This window comes from Gopherus flavomarginatus, chromosome 7, assembly GCF_025201925.1.
Source record: "Gopherus flavomarginatus isolate rGopFla2 chromosome 7, rGopFla2.mat.asm, whole genome shotgun sequence".
In the NCBI taxonomy this organism is placed as follows: domain Eukaryota; kingdom Metazoa; phylum Chordata; order Testudines; family Testudinidae; genus Gopherus; species Gopherus flavomarginatus.
In genome coordinates, this window is record NC_066623.1 from 35,867,738 (window position 1) to 35,895,087 (window position 27,350).

General features: G+C 50.4%; 1 protein-coding gene across 5 annotated transcripts in view; it reads left to right on the forward strand.

The window, feature by feature from the left end:
• Positions 1 to 27,350, forward strand: part of CXXC5 (CXXC finger protein 5) — a 102,087-nt gene that overhangs the window by 67,903 nt on the left and 6,834 nt on the right. For all 5 annotated transcript variants that reach the window (XM_050962817.1, XM_050962814.1, XM_050962816.1 and 2 more), the window contains exon 2: positions 18,511 to 19,487. In XM_050962817.1, the coding sequence (XP_050818774.1) occupies positions 18,699 to 19,487 (789 nt within the window). In that variant the 5' untranslated portion in view covers positions 18,511 to 18,698. The remainder of the gene's footprint in view (positions 1 to 18,510; positions 19,488 to 27,350) is intronic.

Here is a 27,350-nt window from a genome sequence, read left to right on the forward strand (position 1 = left end):
TCTTGAATAAGTAGAAATAAACCACAGCCAGTGTAATGAAATCACTTGGGGAATTGTCACAGTCTTTTGTGATGTTTCCCTCTGCATTTGGAAGATGATTTGTGTCACATAACTGCTCTTTAAGAAGACCACCCTTGGAATCTGGGAATGAGTACTAGGAGCTCCAGACAATGACCCAAGGGCAGGAGACCCTCTTGAATTGTGATGAAATTCTAGTCCAGCTAATGGCAACGTTGATTTGCCAGGAATCAACAATGTGCTCAGTGCTGTACATGGTACAAATATCCACAGATCCCACCCTAAAACCTTTACAATTTAGGAGACAGCTTACAGTCTGAAAGCTTATTAAGTCAGTATTCTGACTGCAAGCCTAAAGATTGAAAACCCTCAGGACGAATTATCTCCTTGACTCAGCCTAGGGGAATTGTTACTGTTACCACTGTGTGTTAAATGGGCACAAGGTCTGTCTTGAAATTCCAAATGTCTATCCACCCATTTATGGGAGGGCTGAGACAAAGCTGGGGTCTTCACAGAAAATGTGCCTTTGAAGAGAGGTCACCAGAGTTGATTGCCCCTGGCTCAGAATGGCTAGAGGTGCCTTATCATTGCAACCTTTGCAGGTCTGGAAGGCTCCTGTAGAATCAGCAGTGGTGGTTGCTCATTTGGAGGATACTGGCTAGATGCACACACCACTCAGGTTCTCATGGAACAGTGAATACGAAGAGACGTTTAGCTATGATACCTTTAGAATTGTCAGTTGCATCCTTCTCTGGATCTGTCTTGCTTCCAGGATGGGATTGGAGGAGAATGGAACCAGCCAGGGCAAGACGAAAAACTGACAGGGAGCAATTGGTGTCTTTTCCCTGTTGGAGTCTGTGTGCTGTCAAACAATAAGAAACGGTTTCACAAGTTCTACAAAATTCAGATCCCTCTTGGTCTTCAGGTCAACGTTATAACGGACCCAGCAGCGTGAGGTTCATGCAGTTACTTTGCTCTGTTCCTCAAAACCTCTCTTTGCTTAGACTAACTGGTATTTGTAATTAGAAGTCATAGCTAAGTTTTATTTTGCCTTCCTCACCTGGGAAAGTGTGTGGGAGAGAAGCATTGTAATTCCAGCTTTGATTTTTGCCATACAAGTTGGACGTTTGGGAGCTGAGCTGTGCGCTGTGGAGTTGTTAACAGCTGCTTTGAAATTTCATCACCAGGAGCCAGAGTTTTCCCTTGGACATGAAAGTGCAGCTTCCTTTGAAACCAATGTAGGCTGTATGCTCGGGTACTGGGGTACAGAGATGAAGAGATTTTTGCTGCAATCTTTATCGTGGGTTCAGTTCCTTCTTTTGAGGCCTTGACTTAACAGCTTTGCCTTAGTACCGGTAAGTTTTTTTTATAGGGGAAATGAATGCCCATTTTAGGCTACAAACTGAACATCCCATCCTCTCCGTTAGGTTTGCAGCATGGTGGGCATGTATTATTGGGCCTTTTGGATATGTCCTTTCAATAAAGTAGCAGCCTTTCCATCCCTGAATTGGATTAAACCCATTCAGGCTGGAATGTCCTCTCCTGTTATCCTGCACTAGTCCCATATGCTGCAGCTTGTCTCCTGATGAAGGCACATCATGCTCGCATCACAGGCTCTCTGTAGAGTTTTGGATTCACCTTAAAATCTCAGCCCTCCAATACAAAGCCCTCATGGGCTAGGGCTTCATTAATGCAGAGACCATATCTATGCAACCGTCCAGATGCGTGGGGACATTACAGTGGATAGAGGACAGGGTGATAGTCTCAGGAGTTGGGAGATGGACATTTTTGCCAAAGGGTCCTTGGTAGTGGAACTACCTACAACCTTTGCAAAGGCTTGTTACCACCCAATAGAAGAAGCTAAAATCACACGCATGGCCTGCACAATTTTCCCTTCCCCTAATAAGGACCCCTTGCATGTCCCACAGGGAATGCTCCTAGCCAATGGAAGGATGAAAAACCAGTCCGTTCTAGGCCAGCAATGATTTTGAGAATTGCTGTATTTTATGCCATAGGACCGAGCACATTACAGACACCTTGATAGATAGACAGATAGGTAGATAAACTGTGCGGCAGATTGCTGCGCTTTCAGAAGTGACGGACGGACAGAAATCCCGCAGTGTACACAATTATGGACTTTTAGTTCCTTGTCTTGGAGATTGAAAAGACGTCTGTTTTCCTTTGGTGTTCTGCTCATTCCTGGTAAGTATCAGACAATGTAAAGGCACAGAACAGCCACTAATCAATGCACAACGGGAAACAGTTTCTCTGAAATCATCTAAAAAGCAGAACTTTTATTTTCTTTTTTTTTCCCCTCTTGATCCTTGGAAGCATCTCAGCCTCAACTTCTTTTGAGAGCCTTTTACTGCAGCTTTAGCGCAGGGCTGAGAGAACAGAGGCTGCAGAAGGAAACTGATTTATTTAAAATTAAAGGAAAGTGGAAATTATTTTTCAAGATGAGTTTTTACACCTGAAGAGGCTGATTACTTCTCAGTTATGCTGGTCCCCGGACAGTGAAATAGCACAAGAGTGATGGAAATCGCAATCTGTCGTCTTTACGTGCTTTACAAGGAGCTCAGCATTCTCTCTTGTCCCCCTCTCACTCTCTTATAAATAAATGATTTCTACAATCAGCAAGATCTTAGTCTGTCGTTTGACAATTGCCGCATCTTAAAGTTCTGAGGCTTTTTGGAGGGAGAGAGATGAGCTGAGCCAGGGTGGGTTAGGGCCATTTTGTGGCTTGTTAGGATTTTCTGGTAATGATGACCCCGGATGGCTTGGCAAATTTGGATCTGAAAGCATGTACTGTATAGCTATGGCTTGAGCTAAAGAGGCGGGAACAGACTCATCGATCTTTTATGTGGCTCAGCCACTAGAGTGGGACCAGGAGGCACACCATGCAAACACAAGTTCTGTTCCGACAAAGAAATCCAAGGTGGCAACTCTATGCCTGGATGCGGGAGGGAAGAAAGGGGCTGTTCTGGATTTCGAATGTGCCTTTATGACTTCACAATATTTAAGTTCTGGGGTGTTTTTTGACCCAAGGAAGAGGAGCACTGGCCTAGGAGTCAGGACTCCTGGGGTCTCCTCCCAGCCCCAGCACTGTGGAAGGAAATCACTTCTTGGCTCCGTGCCTCAGCTGTACCGTGGATAGAATAGTACTTGCTCCTCTTTGTAAAGTGCTTTGAGATCTACAGATCATATCACTGCAGGAAGGATTCTTATTAGATTAAGTGTCCGATGGATATTCCATAGAGAGTTGTCCTCAGAGAATGCTGTAGCTCTGCTTTGGCACCAGGACAGGAGGTTGATGACTGGTATCTGGGGTAAACTCCAGGAAGATTTTGTTTGCTAAGCACTGCTGACCAGGCCATAAAAAGTCCGGTTGGCCCCAAGGTGGCAGGCTCCCTACATGGCTCTGCACGGCTCCCTGGAAGTGGCAACATGTCTCTTTGGCTCTTTGGAGGGACAACCATGGGGGCTTTGTGCGCTGCCCCTGCCCTGCCCTGAGCGCTGACTCCACAGCTCCCATTGGCCGAGAACCGCAGCCAATGAGAGCTGCAGGGGCAGCGCCTGTGGGCAGAGGCAGTGTGCAGAACCTCCTGGCCGCGACTCTGCCTAGGAGGCAAGGGACATGTCACAGTTTCTGGGGAGCCCCCCGAGGTAAGCACCACTCGGAATCTGCTCCCCACACCTCACCTCTCCTCCTAAGCCCTGAGCTCCTTTCCGCACCATCCTGGAGCTTGTACCTCGTACCTCCTCCTGCACCCCAACCCCCTGCCCCAGCTTGGAACCCCCTCCCACACCCAAACTCCCTGCTGGAACCTGTACCCTGCACTCCCTTCTGAGCCTCTTCCCACACCCAAACTCCCTCCTGGAACCTGCAACCCCCCTGCACCCTCTCCCCCAGCTCGGAACCCCCCTCCTACACACAAACTCGCTCCTGGAGCCTGCACCCCAACCCCCTGTCCCATCCTGGAGCCCCCTCCCACACCCTGAACGCCTCATTTCTGCCCCATCCTGGAACCTGAGCCTTTAGCCCAAATCTTTTACCCCCTCAGCACCCCACCCCCCTGCCTCAGCCTGGAGCCCTCTCCCATACTCTGAACCCCTCAGCTCCACCCCCTGCCCAGAGCCCACTCCTGCACTCCAAACCCTTTATCTCTGGCCCCACCCCAGAGCCTGCACCCTGAGCCGGAGCCCCCTCTCACATCCCAACCCACTGCCTCAGTCTGGAGCCCCCTCCCACACTATGAACTCCTCAGCTGGAGTCCTCAGCCCCTACCATACTCCAGCCCCCCGAGCCAGCCCAGTGGGTGAGGGTGGGAGAGAGCGAGTGACAGAGGGAGGGGGGATGGAGTGAGCAGGGGTGGGACCTCAGCACAGGGGTGCAGCCTCAAGAGAAGGGACGGAGCAAAAGGTTTTCAGTTTTGTGTGGTTAGAAAGTTGGCAACTCTACCACTAGGCCTGACTTCCCAAGCCCCGGTCATGACACTTTTGATGCGGAAAGTGATGTTGGATGGAAGTTTGGGAATGAGTGGAAAGCACTGTCATTTGGGCCATTCTAGCAGTGCCTGCCTTGGTCTTTACAGCCACATGTGTCTCTCGTGCCATGGGCAGCTCTCTGGATAAATGGCCCTTGAAGGTGAAGTCACAGAGTAGAAATAATAATATCTAGCTCTTTCCATCACAGATCTCTAAGTGAGGTAGGTAGTGTTAGCTCCCTGGTACAGATACCGGCAGCACAGGCAGGGCAAGTGTCTCACCCCAGTCACATAGTCAGCTGAATGCCTTGTCCCCTGTGTCATGCCACTTGCCAGGTAATACCTGGTGAGCAGTTTCATCTAGGGGTTGGATCAAGCCATGCTGTTGGGACAGTTCCACTGTGAGGTTCCAGCACCCCAAAGCTCATGGATGCTGGGTTCAGAGTTTTGATCTGGCCTGTGGTAATGAGGAATTCCAATCTGGTGTTGGGACCCCTCTCCGAGACTGGGGGTGTTTGGAGCCAGGGTTTTGGTTTGGGCCCAGAAAGGCTGACCTCTAATAAGCAAGAGGGGATTGCCAACAGGGCTGGTTCCACTGATTGTGAATAAGATTGTAGTGCTCCACTGCAAGATTCTCATTGACTGCGTTGCTGCTCTGCTCCGGGATATCCTCTCTGAAAGCCAGGTCATCTGCAGACTGGATGTGAGCTGGCTCTGAGCAGCTGTGCCTTGCCCTCTGCTCCTCCCTCTCGCTCCTGAGCTCCTTCCCGCTTCCTCCAAGGAAATTCTTATCTGGAGCCCCCAACTGCACTGATCTATCATCACTGCTTAGCCAGCATTGCAGCAAGGAATGCCACCTCCAGGGCCAAGTTCATCCCTAGAGTAAACCCCGTGACTCTACTTCTCTAACAGAGCTGAGCCAGGCGTGGAAAGCTGCAGAGACCTACAGCCCCTGAAATGCTGCAGATCAGGGAGGTCTGTGGGGAATCTCCAACCCCACCCCAACCTAGGTCTTCTCTCTCTGGCTGAGGAGGGGTTATCCGTGTACTGCAAGCCATATACATGAGCACAGAGCAGCTCTGGATTGAGCTGCACCCTCCCGTGTGCTTTGCAGCTATCCCCATCATGGCTGGAAGCGTATGGTCACCTCCACCAAGCAGCAGGTGGCTGTGGCCATCCTTCATTTCTCATGAGCACAGGCTTAGGCAGCTCCTCTGGCTTCTGCAGTTTCTCTGCCTCGCAACAGAGGTTGGGGGAGATTGCTCGACTCCCAGCAATAAGCAGCAGCTGTGGGGCTTGAAACTGCACAATGATGGCTTGCCTGCATGTGGGAGCCCTGATCTTAAGGCACCGGGGGGTGGAAGGTGTGTGATGGGACATCTGAGAAGAAAGCACTAGCTGGACTTACACCGGGAGTAGGGGTGGGGGCTAGTCCGAGTGTGCTTTGAATCCATTATTGACAAGACAAAGGTGTAGGAACCCCCTAGGGCAGAGCATCCCTGGGACATATCCCTCCTGCGCAGCTGTAAGCGGTGGTGGTGAGTGCATCGGGAGAACCTGTCCCTAGGACTGGAGTAGGGCTTGGAGTTGCCCCTTGCCTCCGAGCACTGTATATCCCACCCATTTCCAAAGGATACAGCAACAGAACGCTCATGAAGCAGCATCACCCCGTAACCACTGCAGCCGCTCTGGCTCCCAGCAAAGTCCCTGGCCAACCCCCAGCCCACTGATTTGTGTAGGAACACATCCATGCCCTCGTTACCCAGGGCAGCTTCCACAGGGTGTGGGCACTGGAGAAGGGCAGGAGCAGTGGGGGATGCAGAGGACAATGGGCAGAGGTAATGAAAGTCATGTGGGGGCAAGATCTGGGCATTGTGAGGATAGTGGCATGGCAGTGAGGGAGATTTCATGGAGTGATGGTTGGGGAGTATTGGAGCAGTTTGTGGGGGGTAGGAGGTATTGGAGCAGTTTTGGGGCGTGAGGGGTATTGGAACAGATTTGGGATGGGGGTCAGGGATATTGCAGCAGTTTTGGGGGATGGAGTATTTGAGCAGATTCAGGGGGTGGTGGTTGGAGGATTCTGGAGCAGTTTTGGAGGGGTGGAGAAAAGATGCTTTGAGGTTTTTTGTTTGATCTGATGATGAAGGAAAAAGGAACCAATGTGCAGGGCACCTGGTGGAACGGCTCCCTCTCTCCCTGGGGGAGGCCTGCCAAGGGCTGGCACATCACCGTTAACGGCGGGCAGCCCCATCCGAGTGCTGCCAAGCCTGCGGTTTGTGTGGTTGCATTTTCGGGCTGTTTCTGTGATGGTGCTGTGGGCTCACAGCTCCCGCTTGTCCCCTCTGGGTCACGCTGTATCTTGGCAGAGGGTGGGTGGCCCCCTAAGTTAGGCAGCAAAATCTCCCGCAGGAAGTGCTCATTGTGCAGAGCCCACACTTCCCTCCTGCCCCCTCTCAGCTGCAAGTAGGCGCCTCTCATTGATCCAGCGCAGGGTGCAGGGCTCCAGGATGGGATGCTTAGTTAGCACTGACTGGCCTCAAAATCAATCACCTCTGCCTTCTCTGTGCTTCCTTCTGCCAGCTGCTTGCTCCTGGCTCTGTGGCCTAGGACCAGGCTCTGAGCTTGGCAGGATAATCTCAAGGGGTCTTAATAATTTATAAAGCTCTTACCCCCTCACCATAGACATGCTGAATCTTTGGAAGTTTGACATTGAAACCTGTTTCCCTATCAACCACCCTTTATCTTCATTATATACATGTTGGTTTGTTGTTATAGGGTTGCTGGCCTGAGTGCTGGGGCTGTGTGCACTGGTTTATTATTGTAGGGTTGCTGGCCTGAGTGCTGGGGCTGTGTGCACTGGTTTATTATTGTAGGGTTGCTGGCCTGAGTGCTGGGGCTGTGTGCACTGGTTTGTTGTTGTAGCGTTGCTGGCCTGAGTGCTAGGGCTGTGTGCGCTGGTTTGTTGTTGTAGGGTTGCCAGCCTGAGTGCTGGGGCTGTGTGCACTGATTTGTTATTGTTGCATTGCTGGTCTGAGTGCTAGGCCTGTGTGCACTGGTTTGTTATTGTAGGGTTGCTGGTCTGAGTGCTGGGGCTGTGTGCACTGGTTTGTTGTCATAGGGTTGCTGGATCACGAGCTGGCATGTTTTTAAGTTCCCCATGCTGGCTTTCAGACGTGGCTGGGAGCAGCTGTGCTCATGTGTCCCTGTTGCTCACTGTTGCAGGGTTGCCTTTGGCTGGCTGGGTTGTGTGCTGTGGCTGGCTGCATGGTTGGCTTGTTTGCCATTGCAGGATAATGTGGGGGGAAGCAGGGAGGACGAGGAGTGGGCAATAGAATAACAGCACCAAAGCATTTGGGCTAAAACAGGAACCCCAGGAGCTGCCTGACCTTTGCAAACAGCTCTAAATCTGATAAGGTCAATCTGGGGCCTCCCGACCTTGACAGCGTCCCCTTTAACCCTGGCATCTTTCCAGCCTGCTAAGCTGCCCTGTATAAAGACCTGAATGAATGGGTGCGTCACATGACACTTAATGCTCTGGCTGAAACTAAGCACCTTCTGACGGAGCCCAGATGACACACTGTGCCAGGGGAACTGTCGGGGGTGGATGGGCGGCAGGGGGATCCATGTCTTCTTTCGTTATGGAATTATTTGTTAATTAAGGTCCATTGTTGCAAAGAGAAGAGGAGGGTCATTAAAAAAACCAGCAACGAGGCACCACGGAGTAAGAAAGGGGGTGCACTAGCCAGCACAGGGCAGCGACCATAAGAAAGCCACCGATGTCCCTGGGGTTTGACATCCCCTCAGGAAATGGGGATTGGGCCCCACAAAGTTGACACACACAGAGCGTGGCCTGTGCCTGGGCAGTTCCCAGTGCCTGCAGGGAATTCCATGGAGCTCCACCCACTTGGTTCTCTGCTGGATCGGGGCCATCAGCTTGAAAACTAGACGTAGCCTGGAAAGTCCTGAGACCCCTCCCTTCCTTTATCCAGCTGCACCTCTCCTGCCCACTGCCTGTGATAGCCCTGCCCCCGAAACGCCCGTCGCCCCATCACAGCTCTTCTCTCACTGTCCGGAAAGACCGGACAGGGCTCCCTGTTGGCGCTGTAACTCAGATGGCCAGAGGAGTCGCTGCAGAGGCCCCTTTGTTTCCCAGACACACTCCTCAGTTAGGCTGCCAGCCTAAAGGCCAGTCTCTTGCGGTCAGCAAGCCAGCCGCCTCAGACACTCCTGCCGCTTACGGCGCCTGGACTGGCTTCCTGACTGTGACAAGAGCCACCATTGAGTTTGTTGCTGTCTTTCTTTCTTTCCATCCTGGTTCGTATATCTTCCCTTCCAATATCTTGCTTCTCCCTTTGTGGAATAGCCACTGCTGGGTGTTTTTTTTTTTAGCTCTAAGGGCTTACCTCCCCAGGAAAGCTCTTCTGGAAGATGGTAGGGTGTGGATTTCAAGTGGCATAGCTATTCCTGAAGAGCTCCATGTGCGGACAAGCACTGAGTGTTGGTTTTGGTGCTGGGGGAGCAGAGGGAATGAGGCACTGGTCATGTGTGAGGTGTGGTCACGTGTGAGAAGATGGGCAGCAGCAGGCTAACTGGGAGGTGGGGAGGCTGTAGGGTAAGGAGCTGCAACAGTCAAGACTGTAAACAACTGGGTCACCGTCACGGATAACCTCAGGAGAAGTCAACTGATGCAAAGACCCTGAAACAGAGAGGTCCAGTCCTACCCATCTCAGACAGGCTTCACCACAATGGAGCCGACCAGGACTAGACTGGATGCTCAGCTATCAGGGATAACGAAATCTGTTCCCGTCACAATCCACTCGGAGAAGCTAAATGACCTACCAGAAGTCTCTCTCACCCTGTCATTATCTCCTCTAGCCATTATGTGTGTCCTCTCCCTCCCCATTGTTTTTACTGGGCAAGAGGGACTTATTGTTCTTTCTCCAATGAGGTTGGTGCCTATAGGTAACCACCTCTCCTTCTCCTCAGGTTTCATCTGTATTGATCATTGCAGTGTCTTCTGTCTTCTGACACAGAGGGCCCTCCAAGCAGTGCCCATCTGAGCCATGCATGCATTATACCAGGAACAGGCAACCTATGGCATGGCACGCGAGCTGATTTTCAGTGGCACTCACACTTCCCAGGTTCTGGCCACTGGTCCAGGGGGCTCTGCATTTTAATTTAATTTTAAATGAAGTGTCTTAAACATTTTAAAAACCTTGTTTACTTTACATACAACAATAGTTTAGTTATATATTATAGACGAATAGAAAGAGACCTTCTAAAAACGTTAAAATGTATTACTGGCACGCCAAACCTTAAATTAGCATGAATAAATGAAGACTCGATACACTACTTCTGAAAGGTTGCCGACCCCTGAATTACACTTAACGCGAGAGCTGAATGGGGTCAGATGAAACCCGCTTAGGAGATACAAATGGGCCTGCTGAAGTGGGCATGCACACGTGCATACCCATACATCCACATACACATGAGATGTGGCCAGTGTCTTTGTCCGGGAGCAGATCCCATGCCTGGGAGAGGCTGGATTCTCACTGCCCTATGTGATCTCACAACAGCTCAGATGCTAGTAACCCCCCTCCAATCTAGCTGTCCTTTGTAAAAACCATTTATGATGAGCACCTAAAATCATTCCCCTAATTTCATGCTTTGTAATAACCATCCCTTATCAAAAGATACTGTGGTATTGTCCTGGGACTGGTGGGCTCACTGACGTCAAGGGTACGCTAGTGTAGCTCCATTTACTTGTGGAGTTACTTCTCGTTCACACCTGTATTATTAAGATCGGATCACTGCTGTTAGCCATAGTGCAGAGGTTTTCAACCTGTGATCCAGGGACCCCTGGGGTCCACAGACTATGTCTAAGATGTCCAAAGGGGTCGGCATTTCCATTTGAAAGTTTTTAGGGATCCGCAAATGGAAAAAGGTTGAAAACCACTGCTGTAGCATTTGGGCCATTACCGCTGCCCATGAGAGAGGATCTGCCTTTGTAAATAACTGATGGAGACACGTATTGACCAGCGGGTAGCTATACAGAGACATACAAGACTGACAAGAATGGGAGCTGTTAAGATGCTGGCTGGGATAGTGTTTTTTGATTATGCTGACATGACATGACATGGTAATGAGTGTCGGTCAATAAGCTGTATTCAGTGACCTAGAGATGCAAGGTTCCATATCCTATAATCAGCCCTTCCCCACAGGACCTCCATTTCATTCTTTGAATGTGCAATATTTACCCTGATTGGTCTGAACTACAGAGAACTTGAGATCTCTATTTTCACATGGGTGTCTTCCCTTTCCACGATGAATGTTCTAACCCTGACACTTCCTGGCAAACAAAACTTTGAGGCACGATTCAGAGGAAATGTCAGGAGCACTGAAAGGTTCCCTAGCAAAGTCGTTTACAACTGAAACTTATAGCGACTGCAAATGTGAGCTGAGCATGCCAGTAAAACCAGGCCTGATTCAGTGCTCTGCACAAGCCCTGCAGATTTCCGGCTAGGCAGCATGTCTGTGGCCCTGAGCAGGCTTCCCGAATGTGGACACAAGAAAGAACATCTTGGGTTTCCTTTTCCTTTACTACATTAGGCCCGTTGAGATCAGAATCCCCAAACTGAGTTTAATGACAAGTTCCTAAAACCCACGTTCCTGATTGTGCAGGGTTGTTAATAATCCCATCTTGATGTTAGCCCTCGAGTCCCAGCCAAATTGCAAGCTGGGTAATTACATTCTACCTCCCTACGTTACCTCTCCAGCTCCAAGTGCAGGTGGGGCTCGTGCTCGCTTCTGGGGCTGAACTGTTGCACAGCGTTGCAACACCTGCCACTTTCCACCCCAGAGGTAGCTGCCTATAGAGAAGAAGCTGCTTAATTGGAGCAGCCTGCTGGACAGCCTGTTATCCCAATTACGGAGCCATCCTAATTATCCGAAGACATCCCGCTTCTAAGCTCAGCAGGGGTTGTAGCCACCGGATTGCATGAGCTCTGAAGCGCCTAAGCTCCATGCCTGTTCCTGGGGAGCTCAGAAGCCCAGCAGGAACTGGGGGTGCTGGGGGAGCAATCCATTTTGTATTCAATGGGAGCATCTGTCTCCCAGATAAACAGCAGTGCTATCAGCCAGCACTGCTCACTAGGAGGAAATCAGCTCCATTGGCTGTAGAAGTCCTGACTGCCTGTCAGAACTGGCGTGTGCTGCATGTGGACACATCTGTATATTGCATACAGCTTCTATGGGCCAGATCAGCTCAGCCAAGTAAGGGCTGTAGCAGGCCCTGGATGCTCCGAAGCAGGGACGGTTGTGCTGCATAGGCAGGGAACAGGTGCAGAAACTGGCATGGGTGCTGTGGCAACCTCCTCAAATTACCCCAGGGGGCAGGGGAAGGATCTGGGGCTAGTGCCGATCTGTGGCGATGTGGATGCCATCCACCTCCTGTGTTTGCCAGGGGTGCCACCCTCACTTTGCAGAGTCCCTTGTGCAAGGCCTGTTTACATGGGGTTTGCAATTGGGGGAACAAGATCTGAGCTGCCAGTCTGCCAGTTCCTTGGGCATCTTTAGAGTGAAGGGCCCTGTATAACTATTCCGTGGGGCTAGCGTCATAGGGCTTGATCTTTGCATGTAGCCCTTAGCACTGATTCACCGAGGCCATAAGTGGCTCTGCAGCCCCTTGCGTCCATGCTGGATTTGTCTGTCCCTGTTTGGCTGCGCTCGCCACGTTGGCTTCTGTTTCCAGTGTGATGGCCAGACTGCTCCTGGTGCATTGATTTGTGTGGGGGTTGCCACAGCTTGCTCCCAGTAAGCCCTGTTTATGACCCCCAGGCTGCAAAGATGCATGGATGCACTTGAAATTGTAGCACATGAGAGCTGAGGAAGGGTAGGAATATTTCTCTCATTAGCTGATCCATTTCCCTTACCTGGCTGAGCTGGGAGATCTTCCCTTTCCTCCAATGTGGTCTCCCGGCACGCTGATCCTGCCATGAGGAGATACCCCCCTGCTCCTCTGCTCATCCCCCTGTCCCATGGGGTATCTGTAGAGGCTGCCACAGCACCCAGCTCATGCTGGTCTCTCTGCACCCTCTCTGCCTGTGCAGCAGAACCGTCCCTGTTTGAGCGCATCCAAGACCTCCCACGGCCCTTCCCAGACCCAGCTGATTGAGGCCCCGAGAATGTCGCGCTTGGGTGAGAGTTACAGGCTGGGTGCTAGTTGCTCAGCACGTAGGTGTGCAAAACAAGTGTGACTTCCACACCAAGGGGGTGGTGGAGGGAGGGGCAGCAGGAAAAGCAGTAACAGGAGGGCGTAAGATAAGGAGGCTGGGTGACTTTATCTCACATCCTCTTGTTAGATGCTTTTCCTGCTTTGCTCCCCTCCGGGCCCCTGGCATGCCAGTTACAGGCGTTTTTGCAATAAAGGTACGACACCCCAGAGTGCTGCTGGAGAACCCACTGACTGCAGCAGCAGCAGTTATGGCTTTGCACGCTGACTCAGTTCCAGCTTAGTGCACGATACCCTACTTCATCCCTTACGTGCATCCTCTCACCATCTTTTATGTCACTGCTGACTTTGACCTATAGATTTCCATGGGAGCTGCACCAGTTTACCTGAGCTGGTCCTGTCATTGCTGCAGCAGTGCTAATATCCTACACCTCAGCCTTCTCCATATCTCAGGCCCACCCCTTCCACTAGCCAGGATCCCCATTTACTAACGTGGGGGGAGGAGACAGGGCAGTCACAATGCCCTGACCCCTGGTTGTGACCTCCAAGCTGAAAGGCTGCATAGCTGCACATTGCATTACAACATGCAAGCACTGAAGAAAGGGATAATAGTACAGTGGTGGGAACATTTCTCTTATGAGTCAAGGCATTTCCCTTGTTAGAGTGAGATGGGACCTCTTCCTTTTCTTCCAGTATGGTCTTCCGGCGCGCTGATCTTGCCAGATTTCACTTAAGAGCTGGTACCGCTGTGTCTGGGTGACTGTCCATTGGCAGAGAGGTCATGTAATGTGGGAAGACTGTATGATCCTGTATTTGCAAGCCTCTTCCCTTTAATTACAGCAGACCCGTGGAGAGTCTGTAGCTGGGTCAGACCATGCAGTCGTATTGAATAAGACGTTCGCTGCAGAACACCTAGAAGAAAGGGAGGAATGACGGATAGACAAGAGCAGGGAGAAGCGTGCCAAAGAGATAACGCAGCTGTCACTCTTGGCGCTGGGAATAATCAGGGCTTGTTGGTTTAAGGCAGATGAGACGCCACATTGTGACGCCAAATGGGCCAGGCTGGGCAGTGGTGTGGGGGCACTGTCAGAGCAGGGGCGTTAGCCACCAGTGTGCCTGGGTGGGCCATGGCCCATCCACTTAGCATCCATGCCCACCCCTGCAGCCCCAACTCTGTTCCGGCCCCAGTGCTTACCCTGCTCCGCCCAGAACTCCATCTGGGGAGTGGAGTTGGAGCGCAGGGACTTACTCATAGACTCATAGACTCATAGGTCAGAAGGAACCAATCTGATCATCTAGTCTGACCTCCTGCACAAGGCAGGCCACAGAACCCCACCCATCCAATTTTATAACAACCCCTATCCCAGGACCGAGTTATTGAAATCCTCAAAAATGGTTTGAAGACCTCAAGCTGCAGAGACACCACCAGCAAGCGACCCGTGCCCCACGCTGCAGGGGAAGGCGAAAAACCTCCAGGGCACCTGCCAATCCGCCCTGGAGGAAAATTCCTTCCCGACCCCAAATATGGCGATCAGCTAAACCCTGAGCATGTGGGCAAGAGTCACCAGCTAGCACCCAAGAAGGAATTCTCCGCAGCAACTCAGTACCCATTGCATGCAACATCTCCCCGCAGACCATTGAGCAGACCTGTCTGGTGGTAATTCAAGATCAATTGCCCAAATTAACGATCCTATCATAACATCCCCTCCATATACTTATCAAGCTTTGTCTTAAAGCCAGGAAAGTCTTTTGCCCCTACTACTTCCCTCGGAAGGCTATTCCAGAACTTCACTCCCCTAATGGTCAGAAACCTTCGTCTAATTTCAAGTCTAAACTTCCTAATATCCAGTTTATACCCATTCGTCCTCGTGGCTACATTAGTACTAAACTTAAATAATTCCTCTCCCTCCCTAACGTTAACCCCCTTGATATATTTATATAGGGCGAGCATATCCCCCCTCAGCCTTCTTTTGGCCAGGCTAAACAAGCCAAGCTCTTTGAGTCTCCTTTCATAAGGCAGTTTTTCCATTCCTCGGATCATCCTCGTAGCCCGTCTCTGAACCTGTTCCAGTTTGAATTCATCCTTCTTGAACATGGGACACCAGAACTGCACACAGTATTCCAGATGGGGTCTCACCAACGCCGTATACAACGGTACTAACACATCCTTATCCTTGCAGGAAATACCCCGCCTGATGCATCCCAAAATCGCATTTGCTTTTTTAACAGCCGTATCACATTGGCGACTCATAGTCATCCTGCTATCAACCAGTACCCCAAGGTCCTTCTCTTCCTCCGTCGCTTCCAACTGATGCGCCCCCAACGTATATCCAAAATTCTTATTATTAATTCCTAAATGCATGACCTTGCACTTTTCACTATTGTATTTCATCCTATTTCTATTACTCCAGTTTACAAGGTGGTTCAGATCTTCCTGAATAGTATCCCTGTCCTTCTCCGTGTTAGCAATACCCCCCAGCTTCGTGTCATCCGCAAACTTTATTAGCACATTCCCGCTCTTTGTGCCAAGGTCAGTAATAAAAAGGTTAAATAAGATCGGTCCCAAAACCAATCCTTGAGGGACTCCACTGGTGACCTCCTTCCAGTCCGACAGTTCACCTTTCAATACGACCCTCTGGAGTCTCCCCTTTAACCAGTTCCTTATCCACCTTACAACTTTCATATTCACTCCCAGCTTTTCCAATTTAACTAACAGCTCCGTGTGCGGAACCGTGTCGAACGCCTTACTGAAATCTAGGTAAATTATATCTACCGCATTTCCTTTATCTAAGTAATCCGTCACCTTCTCAAAGAAGGAGATCAGATTGGTTTGGCACGATCTACCTTTAGTAAATCCGTGTTGCAATTCGTCACAATTCCCATTGACCTCTATGTCCTTAACTACTTTCTCCCTTAAAATTTTTTCAAAGACCTTACATACTACAGACGTCAAGCTAACAGGCCTATAATTACCCGGATCACTCTTATTCCCTTTCTTAAAAATAGGAACTACATTAGCAATCCTCCAGTCATACGGCACAACCCCCGAGTTTATCGATTGCTTAAAAATTCTCGCTAACGGGCTCGCAATTTCACGCGCCAGTTCCTTTAATATCCTCGGGTGGAGATTGTCCGGGCCCTCCGACTTTGTCCCATCGAGCTGTTCAAGTACGGCCTCTACCTCAGTTGCAGTAATATCCACTTCCATATCCACATTCCCGTTTATCATCCCTCCATCATCGCAAGGTTCCTCACTAGTCTTATTAAAAACCGAGGCAAAGTACTTGTTTAGATGTTGGGCCATGCCTAGGTTATCCTTAACCTCCATTCCATCCTCAGTGTATAGCGGCCCCACTTCTTCTTTCTTTGTTTTCTTCTTATTTATGTGGCTGTAGAACCTTTTACTATTGGTTTTGATTCCCTTTGCAAGTTCCAGTTCAATGTGGCTTTTAGCCTTCCTCACTTTATCCCTACATGTTCTGACCTCAGCAAGGTAGCTTTCTTTACTGATCCTGCCTTCCTTCCACTCCCTGTAAGCTTTCTGCCTGCCCAGCGCTCCATCCAGGGAGCAGGAGCAGGGCGCAGGGGATTGGCCACTGGAGCACCGAGCGGGTGGGGCTGAGTAGGGCAAGCCTCTGTGCCCCGAACCCACTTGTCGGGTGCGTGCCTGGGCCCCAGGCGGCCTCTGGCCAGCGTGTTCATTGCCTCATGCAAGGCCAGCTAGTGAGGGTGGGCAGGAAGCAGCCTTGATCCCTCCTGCTCCCTTTCCCCTGCCCCCTGTCATTGCCCACCCACCCCAAATCAGGGCCCATCCAAGTGTCCCATCCTGCTACGCCCCTGTTTCCGAACAGCTGGGCAGGAGGTCATCATGGCCCTTGGGCACCACAGGTCGGTTCTGATAGGCCAGTGTGGATAAAGTGCTGTCAGTGGGAGCTGCTGGGCCTGTCCAGTGGCTGAGGCCCCTGAGGAGGGCCGTGGTCATCCTGCAGCTCAGGAAGTGACATCCCGGGGGCCCTGCAGCCGGCTTGGTGGGTGGTATGTGGAGTTGATGCCCCTAAGCTTTTCTCATCTAAAGTCTGATTACTCTGGCTTTGTGCCTGTTGAGTGTGAGGGGCAAACTTTGCACTAATGAGTCTCCCTGCAGCCACGCTGGACCCTGACCTCCCTGTTTGCGGGAGCACGTTGTGCCTGCAGAATTCGCTCCAGCACATTTACCCCCCGTAGAATGGGTTGTGGGCACAGGTCTGAGTGGCTCCTCCTCCCACTCTCCTCCAGATGGGTGCCGGGCGGGTGAGTGCTCTGACTTGTGCCTGCTGCGGTATTGCAGCGACCCAGACACAGGCACTACCCAGGGGAGGCCATCCTTCAGGAAACGTACCCGGGCACTCAATGCTGAGGGTAGCAGTACCAGGACCTCCGTATACAACAAGGAGGAATGCAGCTGGAGGCTGTGGGGCTACACTGGTGTAGGTGAGATCAGAATCAGGCCCATGTGGCCATAAGAAGCTTCTCCGATCGGCTTTGCTGTCTGCAGACTCATTCACTATAGCAGCGTTTTCAAACTGCATTGCATTGTGACCCACTTCTGACAACAAAAATTACTACACAACTTCAGGATGGGGGACTGAAGTCTGAGCCTGCCCGAGCCCCACCCCCCTGGGTGGGGGGGCCAAAGCCCTGCTGCGCTGGGCAGGGGGCCTGTAATCTGGGTCCCAACACCCAGGGCTGAAGCCCTCAGGCTTCAGCTTTAACTCTGGGCCCCAGCAAGTCTAACACCAGCCCTGGTGACCCCACAGTTTGAAGACCACTTCCCTAGAGCTCACTTCACGACACCAGCTCAGTGTCGGCCAGATCTCTGGGGTCTGCTATAGAGCATGGAGAAGGACGTTCTCATCACGGGATGGTCTCGTCACTTTCCTCTCTGACTCCCAAGGCAAGCGTTCATTCTTAAAAAAAAGCAGCAGCAGCAGCAATCCCCCTGCAGCTCCAGGACCTACTCGAGCAGCAGCAGCGCTTGGGCAGTGATTGAGGACATGAGAGGGAGTCAGGCCAGAAACACAGACTGACCCATTTAGTCGCTGCCAGAGCTGGGTGAGACAAGGGAAAATGAATCCGCATAAATGGGGAAAACAGATTAGATTGTCGGGGCCTGGTTCTCTTCTCACACCAGCTGTACCCTAGTGCAATGCCATTGGGCCAATCCCTGGCTCTGATCTGGCAACCTCAAGCCCAGCTTTAAGAGAAATATGTCTGCCTGGGTATGTGGCTAGGAAAAGAGGGCATGGACAAGATGCCACTGTGTCTGACTGATCCTCAGCTGCAAGAATGGCTGCTGGGGATGTGGGAAGGAAATAGATTCAGTGGTGCTCTAGGGACCAGGTTAGCAGCTTCAGAATCAGAGCAGCACAAAGGTGACAATGCCACCTTTCCTCACTTTACAGACCCGTGCCAAACACAGCTCAGCTGGAGCAGAGGATCTGGGCCGCTGGCTTTGGTGGGGTTCCTCCTCATTTCCCCCAGTGGGAAAGGGGAATCAAATCCTTGGAGCATTAGCAGTGCAGGGTGCTGCTAGTCAGCCAGGCCAGACCGTTCCTTTGAAATCCATGTTGGTGACCCTTTAAATGTAACAGCGTAGAATAACTGATCCCAGTCTAGGTCTGTGCCCTATCGGTTCATTGTTAGTGGAGCTCAGGCTTTCATTGCAGGGAGCTGGAGAGTGGCTTTGGAAAGCATGGTCGCTTGTGTCACTGCTAACTGTCTATTGTTTTCTACTTCCAGAGCCGTATGTTTTGTACCAGCCCCGCAGACGATGTCCCTGCACTGACATTGCCCTGAAGACTCCTGCAGCAGCGTTAGAAGGATTCCCCCGTTGATTATAATTATTTCAGTTTTTGGTGGTTGGTTGTTTAGTTGCTGCGGCGAGTGGGGTTTGGTTTTTTGGTTTGGTTCTGGTTTTTTTTAACACCATGTCTAATTCGGGCACCCCTCAAGACGCTGATAACAAGCCCAACATGTTGGACAGAAATAACCAAGAGGACTCGCAACCCCCTGTCAACTCCGAGAGGAGGAACAAAAGTGGGATCATAAGTGAACCTTTGAACAAAAGTCTTAAGAAATCGCGTCCGCTTTCCCACTACTCCACCTTCAGCAGCAGCAGCTTGGTAAGCGAACATTCAGAGAAAGGAACCTCCTTAGCTAATGGCAATGAAGCAACTGTGGATAAAAGTCACTCTACCTCAAAGCACAAAAACATCTCTAGTATGCTGAGCAAATCAGACAGGGCGTCAGAAATCTCATCAGAAGGACAGATCAGCCTACAACAGTTTGCTCAGTCTACAGATATGCTCAAAAGAGTGGTACAGGAGCACATTCCTTTACCAAATGACCACGGGACTGGTATCTCTGATATGGAAGCGGTCTCAGCTGCAGAGACAATGAACAGCCCATCTGATTTTCCTTACCTGGGGGCTTTTCCCATAAACCCAGGCCTTTTCATTATGACCCCTGCTGGCGTGTTTCTGGCAGAGAGCGCGCTCCATATGGCTGGCTTGGCAGAGTACCCAATGCAGAATGAATTGGCATCTGCCATCAATTCTGGGAAAAAGAAACGGAAAAGATGTGGCATGTGCCCTCCGTGCCGAAGACGGATAAACTGCGAGCAGTGCAGCAGTTGTAGGAATCGCAAAACTGGCCACCAGATTTGCAAATTCCGAAAATGTGAGGAACTCAAAAAGAAGCCGTCTGCAGCGCTGGAGGTAACTGGCTGTAGTCCGACATCCTAACCTTTCTCTTGGTCTGCTGTCCTTTGGATGTTGAGAGAGATGATAAAATCCCGGGGCTTTTTTCTTCTTCTTAACAATTCCTACCTTTAGCATCACACACAAATTGTCAGCAATCCCCTCATGCTGATCGACTGAATTCTGATTAGTAATTAGCAGTAATATCACCTGAAATAGGTCTTGCCATGATGATTACAACCCTCTGTAGATTTGTATCCTTTCTGTTGACTCCTGTAGGGGCTTTTGAGTTTTATAACAGGGGGAGTGTCTCACTATTGTACCTGCCAGCTAGCTAGCCATTACTTAGTACAATTCCTGAGCCAATAAGTGAATCATGGAATAAGGGCCTGATCTAAAGCCTTTTGAAGTCAGTGGTAATCCTTCTGTGGACAGCAGTGGGTTTTGGATCAGGCCCTAAATTCCTGGCTTTTCAGGGCAGGTCTCAAGGCAGTTACCTGCCATTATCAATGCGTTAAACCTGTTTTTCCAAACTAGTGTTCCACTGTAGTAATTAGTTTGCCCCTTGTTCTGAAAGGGAAGAAACAGGCTGTGGTTAATTCCTGTGAAAATGATTGCGCTGTGTGCAAATTGTTAGGGGATGAGTTCTTGAAAGTTGGTGTAATCAGATGTGGAATGGCCACTTTGTTTGGGAAACATGTCCAGTGCTGAGACAACCTAAGCTTACTTAGGGCTAGATTCTGAGCTTGGTGGCACCAATCTGAATCCATTGAAGAAAGAGGAGTTACTCCAGATATACACTGGTGTAACTGGGAATGGAATCTGGCCCCTGATCTTTTCTTTTTTTATGTCTGGACTGTGGGCCAGGTCTGATAGGCTTCCTCAGTGTCCAGTACTGGAGCGTGCAGGGTGTCTCCTGGGAGCTGCTGCAAGCCAGCAGAATCCAGTGAGAATCCAGGGTGTGCTGCTCCTTTCAGGATTGGGTCCTTAATCTTTACTTGGGCAAACGCTCTTTAAGATCACTGGGAGTTTAGTCTGAGTAAGGACTGCAGGATTTGGTGTTAAAAAAGAGCTGCCCCAACATATCCTTCTGGCTTGTGAAGCTGATTCCTGACTGAGTGCTAGTGCAGGGCAGATGGGTTATTAATCTGGAGCCCATATACAAGGCAGCGTGGATTGAGTTATCAGACGTGCCTGAAATTCAACCAGAGCCTTGTGGAGCAAGGTCAGAACTCAGTTGTTCCTAGTAAACTTCAACTGAATTTATGTGAAAAGTTGGGTGTGAGTTAGGAGCATACAGTGCCTCTGGAAATGTTTCAGACATGAGATGACAATGAACTACCGTGCTTTATTATTAACGTCAACATATATGCATCTATTCACTACTTTTTCCATCCCTTAAATGAGGAAAGGTCAGTAAAATTAGGGCTTGGGGGAATCCCTGGCATGGGCATTTTGTATCATCAGGTACTCTTACCATATCTCTGTATTTTGGCTTTTTAAAATAAAATCTCCTAACCATGGGTGACCAGGACTTCTGATGTTCAACTGTGGAAGCACAGTTCACCCAGGGTCCAGTTTCTCGCTTGAATTTGAAATCCCAGAAGACCTGTTCTTTGGAAATGTTCTGTTGACCAGAGATGTTTTCTGATTCTCTTGTGTTAGTTTTGTTTCGGTAGGGATGTGTGTAGCGCTTTATAAAGCCATAGCACAAAAGTGATGTAGGTAGCAACAGAAGCAATCCCTTGCATGTCAAAGATACAACCTTGACCTGGAAGAGCTGAGCGGATACGAGAGAACTGAATCTCCCCTCTGGTTCTTGAGCAGAAATGGGTAAAGCATGAGTGAGTGTTCTGTGCTCTGTATATTCCATTTAATTCACGGTTGATTTTTGGTAGCTTGAGCGCCGCTCAGGGCTGTGTGCCTTCCTCCTGCTGCTGAAGATTGCTCCTGTGAAGCCAACAAAGGTTAAAGACACCTCGGCTTCAGCTGAGGCAGCAAGGTGTTGTACCAGGTTGCAAGGATATTATGCAACCTCTGACGTCTTCTGAAGGAGAAAACTTACTGTTTTCTTAGCCACGTTCTAAGTTTTCAATTAGCATCAGATCTGAATGAATAGTGAAGGGGAAAAAAATCTATTTGGACGGTGGGGGTGGGAGGGGACCGGTGTCTTTCAAAAACCGCTGTATTGCTAAATTATATTCTTGTTCTAATTTGCTGAGTCAGTGATCTGGAAAAAGGGAGAGGGGGAAAAAAAGTTCATCTCTTCTGAAGAGTCCTAAAGCAGGTCAATTGATTCCACAGCCTGCATTAGGTTGAAGAGGGTTTTCTTCCTGCAATATGAGTTATATGGAAGTTAAATTGCATGGGGAGCCCTTCAAACGCTCACCCGTTTGATTTGTTTCCTGTTCTACGGCTGACTGGGAAATCAGAGTCACTGGAATCGGGCTTTTAATTTATGATTTGGGGCCTCCGAGTGGACGAGTCACTTTCTTTTCCGAGTGAATTTGGAATAACACTTAGATGTAGGACAAGTGACTCAACAGGATTTCCAGATGTGATTAGATGCGTAGGCTGAAATGGATTGATAGCTGTTATTGGCTCTAAAGTTTCAGGTGAGAGTCCATCCTTTGGAGAATTAAGGAACTTACAGTCACCAAAATAGGGCAAAACCTCACATGCTGTAGGTACATATATGGCCACTCTTTCCATGATGTCGCCCCAGAAACTGCATTCTCATTCATGCTGCTCACCTAGTTTGCAGTCCATGTGCGTAGATAGGTGAAGACAGGGTGGCAGACTGTGAGCTGCCTGCCAGTGAGAGATGCAGTTCTCATGCTCTTTAAGGCGATCCAGTGCATTCTTCCACTCGGTGGAGCCTGGTGGAGCACTACAGAACTCAGCCTCTTCTGAAACTTTCATTATTTGTCTCTTTCCTGATGAAAATATCCTCCTCTTAGACTTTGTCATCTCCATAAAGTCAGACAAATTTAGGAAGTCACCTGTGTTTCGGCACAATTTATTTGGTGATTACACCTTCACCAACTTCACCTGTCACCATTGGCCAAAGCACTGCAACAAATTCAGGCAACATCACTGTGTCCTGCTCAGTTTCTTGGTTTGGTAGCACCCTCTGGAGGTAGTCATGACTCCTGTTTTAAGAGCAGAGGCATTGCTGATGGTCTCTGTGCCCCAACAGCTGTTTCTCCATTGCTGGTGATGGCTAGACAAGGATGTGTTGTCCCAATGTTATTCTTGTGTGTCCTGATGTTATTCTTCAAAAATCTCTCAAAAGCCACACTTCCTCCCTTTCTGAGCTGGCTGGGCAAACGCTGGAGAACAATATTCACATATACTCATTTGAACAAACTCTGTGAATCCAGTTCAACGGCATCCATAACATTCTGTATTAATTTTTGGTGACCTTTGGGCACCTCTACCTTGTACAAGAATGTGTGTGGAAGTTTCAGGTCTCTTGTGAATACAAGTGCAAATATGTGGCCATCTTGAAATCTCTTTCAGTCACCTCTCCTGTTATACAAAAGGTTCTGTTATCCAATCAGGGAACAGAAACAAGACCATGGGACCTAGATGACCATTCGCACATGCCAATGGGCAAATAGAAAGAGGGAGTGAAGGGTTAGAGATCAGCTCATTGCCTAGGATATGTTCGTTTGCAGTGGTGTTCACACAGCTCTGAATAACAATGAGTCGTAAAAAACCTCTAGTTCAATGCCTGGTGCACACAGGTCTGATTCACTGGGACCTGAAGTGAGTTGGGCTCTGCCCAGGCACTGGCTTGCTCAATAGATGAGTCTAAGCACTTACGTGACTCATTCATCATCTTCCTTCTCTATACAGAGCCCCATCCTGAGCAGGGTTGAGTAAGTACTTAGCACACACAACTACCGTGGGGAGTCAGGGGTGCTTGACACCTCTCTGGATTGGGTCTCTTATAACCTTTCCAGACTCATCTTTGACCTGATTTTTTTGATCTTTCTAGCATCCGTATTCCTCCAAAGCAAGCCCTGAATCGGCCTTTCAGATCGGCACACCTGAACCCCGGTTCAGTATTGTCAGCTGAGCTGCTCCAAATGTTATGTTCTGCAGAGCAGGCTGCTGGAAGTGAGGGAGGCCCCTGGGATCTTCGCACTTTAGGCACCTCTCCTGCCTGTGTAGAAACCTGGGCCTGCTGTGCAGTGGGAGTGTGTCCATGTACCATGGGTCTGCGTGGCTGTGCACTGCCAAGCTTCACTTCATTTCAGGCAAGCAGCCCCTCAGTACAGAGCCCTTAGGAACAAGGCAACGCAGGGCATGGGAAGAAAGCTATGTTTAAAGGCATATCCTCACTAAGAGACATGACCTCCCTGACTCCATGCCATCTGTGGCCCCTGTGACTCCTCTTGATTGCACTTGTGTCCCCAGCAGCAAAAGGCCTGTGTGGGGTGTCAGTGAAAGTTAGTCCCTTGGGAAGGAGGCGGGGGGGGGGGGTCCATGCACCTCCTGAGCTATCTGTAGAGCTGGCTTTTGGGATCCTGGTGAACTCATGGCCCAGGGCTTCAGAACCACATTGGTCCCCAGTTTTATGAGGGGACCTTAATTCAAAGGGGTCACCAACTGTCTGAACGTGCTGGTGGGGGCTGTGCTAGCTCTGCCGAACAGAGAGCAGCATGTCCAAACCCAGGGAAAGACCTGCCATGCCCCTTTTGCCTGGCCACCAAGTGGTGGGATGGAGGGCAGTAGCCATCCCTAGCCATAGGAAGAGAGAGTAGGTAGAGGAAAGCGTTTGGGAAAGGAGGGAAGAAAGACAGAGACTAACATCCTGGAGAGCCCCCAGATCCTAACGCCAGGATTGGCTGTCTGCTGCTTTTTGTAAACCCAGCCGTGCAGTGATTCTGGGCTGCTGAGCACGAGGCCTGGGTTTGATCCTATGGCCTTGTCTCTTGCCCTCTTGGCTAATAGGGACTGGGAACGATGGGGTTGCTCAACTCCTAGTGAGTGGAATAACTTCAAGCCATTTAGCACAACCCCTGCGGCTGAGGCAGAGAAGGCATTAATGGGCTTTAGTCCCTGCTAGCCTGTCCTGGTCAAGGAAGATTGCAGTGGGGTAAGGCCCTGGTGGTTGAGGTGAGGAGAGGAGACAGAAGCTTTTCCAGAAGAACTCCCTCCCAATAGCACACGAAAGGAGCACAGCTGTGGATAAAAAAATCACATTCAGTCTTTATGGTGGCATAAAATAAACCCCATCTCAGCATCGTCCTTACCCTCCCTCTGCACGTCAGACTGTCTGAGGGACAGGGAGCCACTAGGCCATGTCAGATGAAGAATGAAAGGACAGGAAAGCTCATTGCAGCTGCACCCTAGCCTCCCACACATAGTGAATGAGGAACGAGGAAGCACCAGCCTCTGCGCATGGCCAGTACTTTGGGCTCTTCCCAGGCAAGGGCACCTCTCTTGGCTTAACGTGGTTGTACCATGGTTTTGTGGCCACCTCATGTGCGGTGGTAGAGTGAGCTGTCGATCACAGTGGGTGTGAGGAGCACAGTGAGCGCCCAGCTCAGCTGTCCGTCGCCTAAAATAACCCCTCCCTGACTGTTCAGTGATGCTCTGCTATCAACAGCCACATCGGACCGGTCTTGGCTAACGCTTCCAAAGAGGGTTGCTGCTCTTGTTGTTCAAGCCATAGCATGGGCAGGGCCATAGACAGCAGGTGCTGGACTCCTCTGATGCCATCTGAATGTAAGAACATAATATAAGAACGGCCACACTGGGTCAGACCAATGGACCATCTAGCCCAGTGTCATGTCTTCTGACAGTGGCCACTGCCAGGTGCTTCAAAGGGAATGAACGAAAGGTCTTTTGCAAACGATGTTTCTTCTTGAACTCCCGGCTGGGGCCCAGGGCTAGCCCTGCTCCCAAGGCAGCGCTCGCTCATGGCACTGCTGACCAGATATGTCGCTAGCACGAAAGCATCTTTTCCCGATTGCCCTTTTGCCTCCTCCAGTGATTTGATTGCAAATTGCAGAAATTGTTGAGGAACAATGATTGTGCTGTGGTGCTTGCTCAGCCCCCAGATAAATTTGCCCAGGAAATCAGATGTGTGCTTTGCATAGGCAGGACTGGCTTATCGTCTTGTGAGCAAGCCAAAGCAGCTTGCTGTGGGCCCAACCCTGCATGGTGCTGCACACCTTCCCTTCCCATTGACCGAGACCTCTCTCTGTTTTACGCAGCCCCCATGTGGGTGGGCCTGCTTCTGAAAACACTGTAGTCATCATCACTGTCTATGCCATAGATAGATCCCACCAATCCAACATGCAGATGGGCACAGCACATCTACACAGCAGCATCAGGCACATGTTAACTGGGTTGGCCTGAGCACAGCCTACCATGTTATCCAGCCAAGGTTGCACCAGTGGATTGTGGGACAATCTGGGCAGCTATTTCATAGGTCCTCAGCTGCTAGGGCCAGAGCAGGGCATTGTGGAGGGTTTCACGTGGGATCCCCTTGGGAAGTGGGACTCGCTAACTGTTTGTGGGCACAGCAGAGGAACCACTCTAGGTCCCAGGTAGTGCCTGGCAGTTATGCTACTGCCCTTCTTGTGAGCATGGTCAGAACGCAGCACACTCACATGGCTAGGCTCTCACCACTGTGTGAGCGGACACACACCATCATGAGTCATCTTACGGCCAGAGTGCAAACTCACAGAACATCTGTGGTTCTGATAGGCCCCTCAGAGCTTCCGTACTTCCTGGGTTCAGCCGCCAGCAGGCCTCTACTCTGCCTCAGCAGTACCATTGCCTTGCGCTCTGGCAGGTCATATTTCTGTCCTGTATTGTGCAGCCTTTTGAGTGTTTGCATTTGGATGGAGCTTGAGAAGACGAGAATCCCCATCCCCAAAGCGGGGTGAGTTGTGGCTAGAGGAAAATGCTTAGTCCTTCCTCTCGAGGCAACTTTGAAAATCCCTGGTGGCACCTGAGCCTCAAGTTGGCAGTTGTCCAGGCTCTAGGACATAAATCCAGTCCCTGAAGGGCCCCTGCGCGCCTGTGCCTGGGCAGATCCTTCAGTTCTGGTTTGTCTATCCTTGTATGACAGGGAAGAAGGTGCTGCTGAGCTGGCCTCTGGCAGAGTCCAGATTTCCTCCTGAGGCTGGCAAGGGGGGAGCCAAACCCCGAGCTCCACATCTACAGAGGAGATAAAACAACCCAAAGTGACTTTGCCCATACAAACACTTGACCGCACAAGTGTTTGGGCTGAAAAGTGTGTGAGTTTTGCACACACCAGAAGTTAGTGGCACAAAAATGGACACTGTGCTGGGGCCCCTATGAACATGCAGCCCTGAGTGCCTGCAGCTTCCATGCCGGGACGGCTCATCATCAGCGTATGCTTTGGCATTCCCCGTCGTGCTGACTTGCTGCTGCCATAAGTGGTCTCCCACCAAGTCCTGGGCAAAGGACACTGGTTCTCAAGAGACTGCACCAGCCTCTTCCCTGAGCCTCCTCCATCAGTTTGCCTTTTTGTGCTGTACTGTTGAAGTGCTTTTCTTAGGGTATGGCTACACTTGCACTTCAAAGCGCTGCCGCGGCAGCGCATTGAAGCACGTACTCCACATCCTCTACGGGTGTAGCTTGCAGCGCTGGGAGCTGCGGTCCTAGCGCTGCGGCACTGTTTACACTGAGGCTTTACAGCGCTGTATCTTGCAGCGCTCGGGGGGTGTTTTTTCACACCCCTGAGCGCGAAAGTTGCAGCGCTGTAAAGTGCCAGTGTAGCCATGGCCTTAGCATCCATCTCCTCTAGCAGGAGATTAGTGGAGTCAGGGAAGCGTGCATGGACAGGCAGCTACCTGATTGAGGGTTTATGGCAACATAGGAATTGCCCTGCTG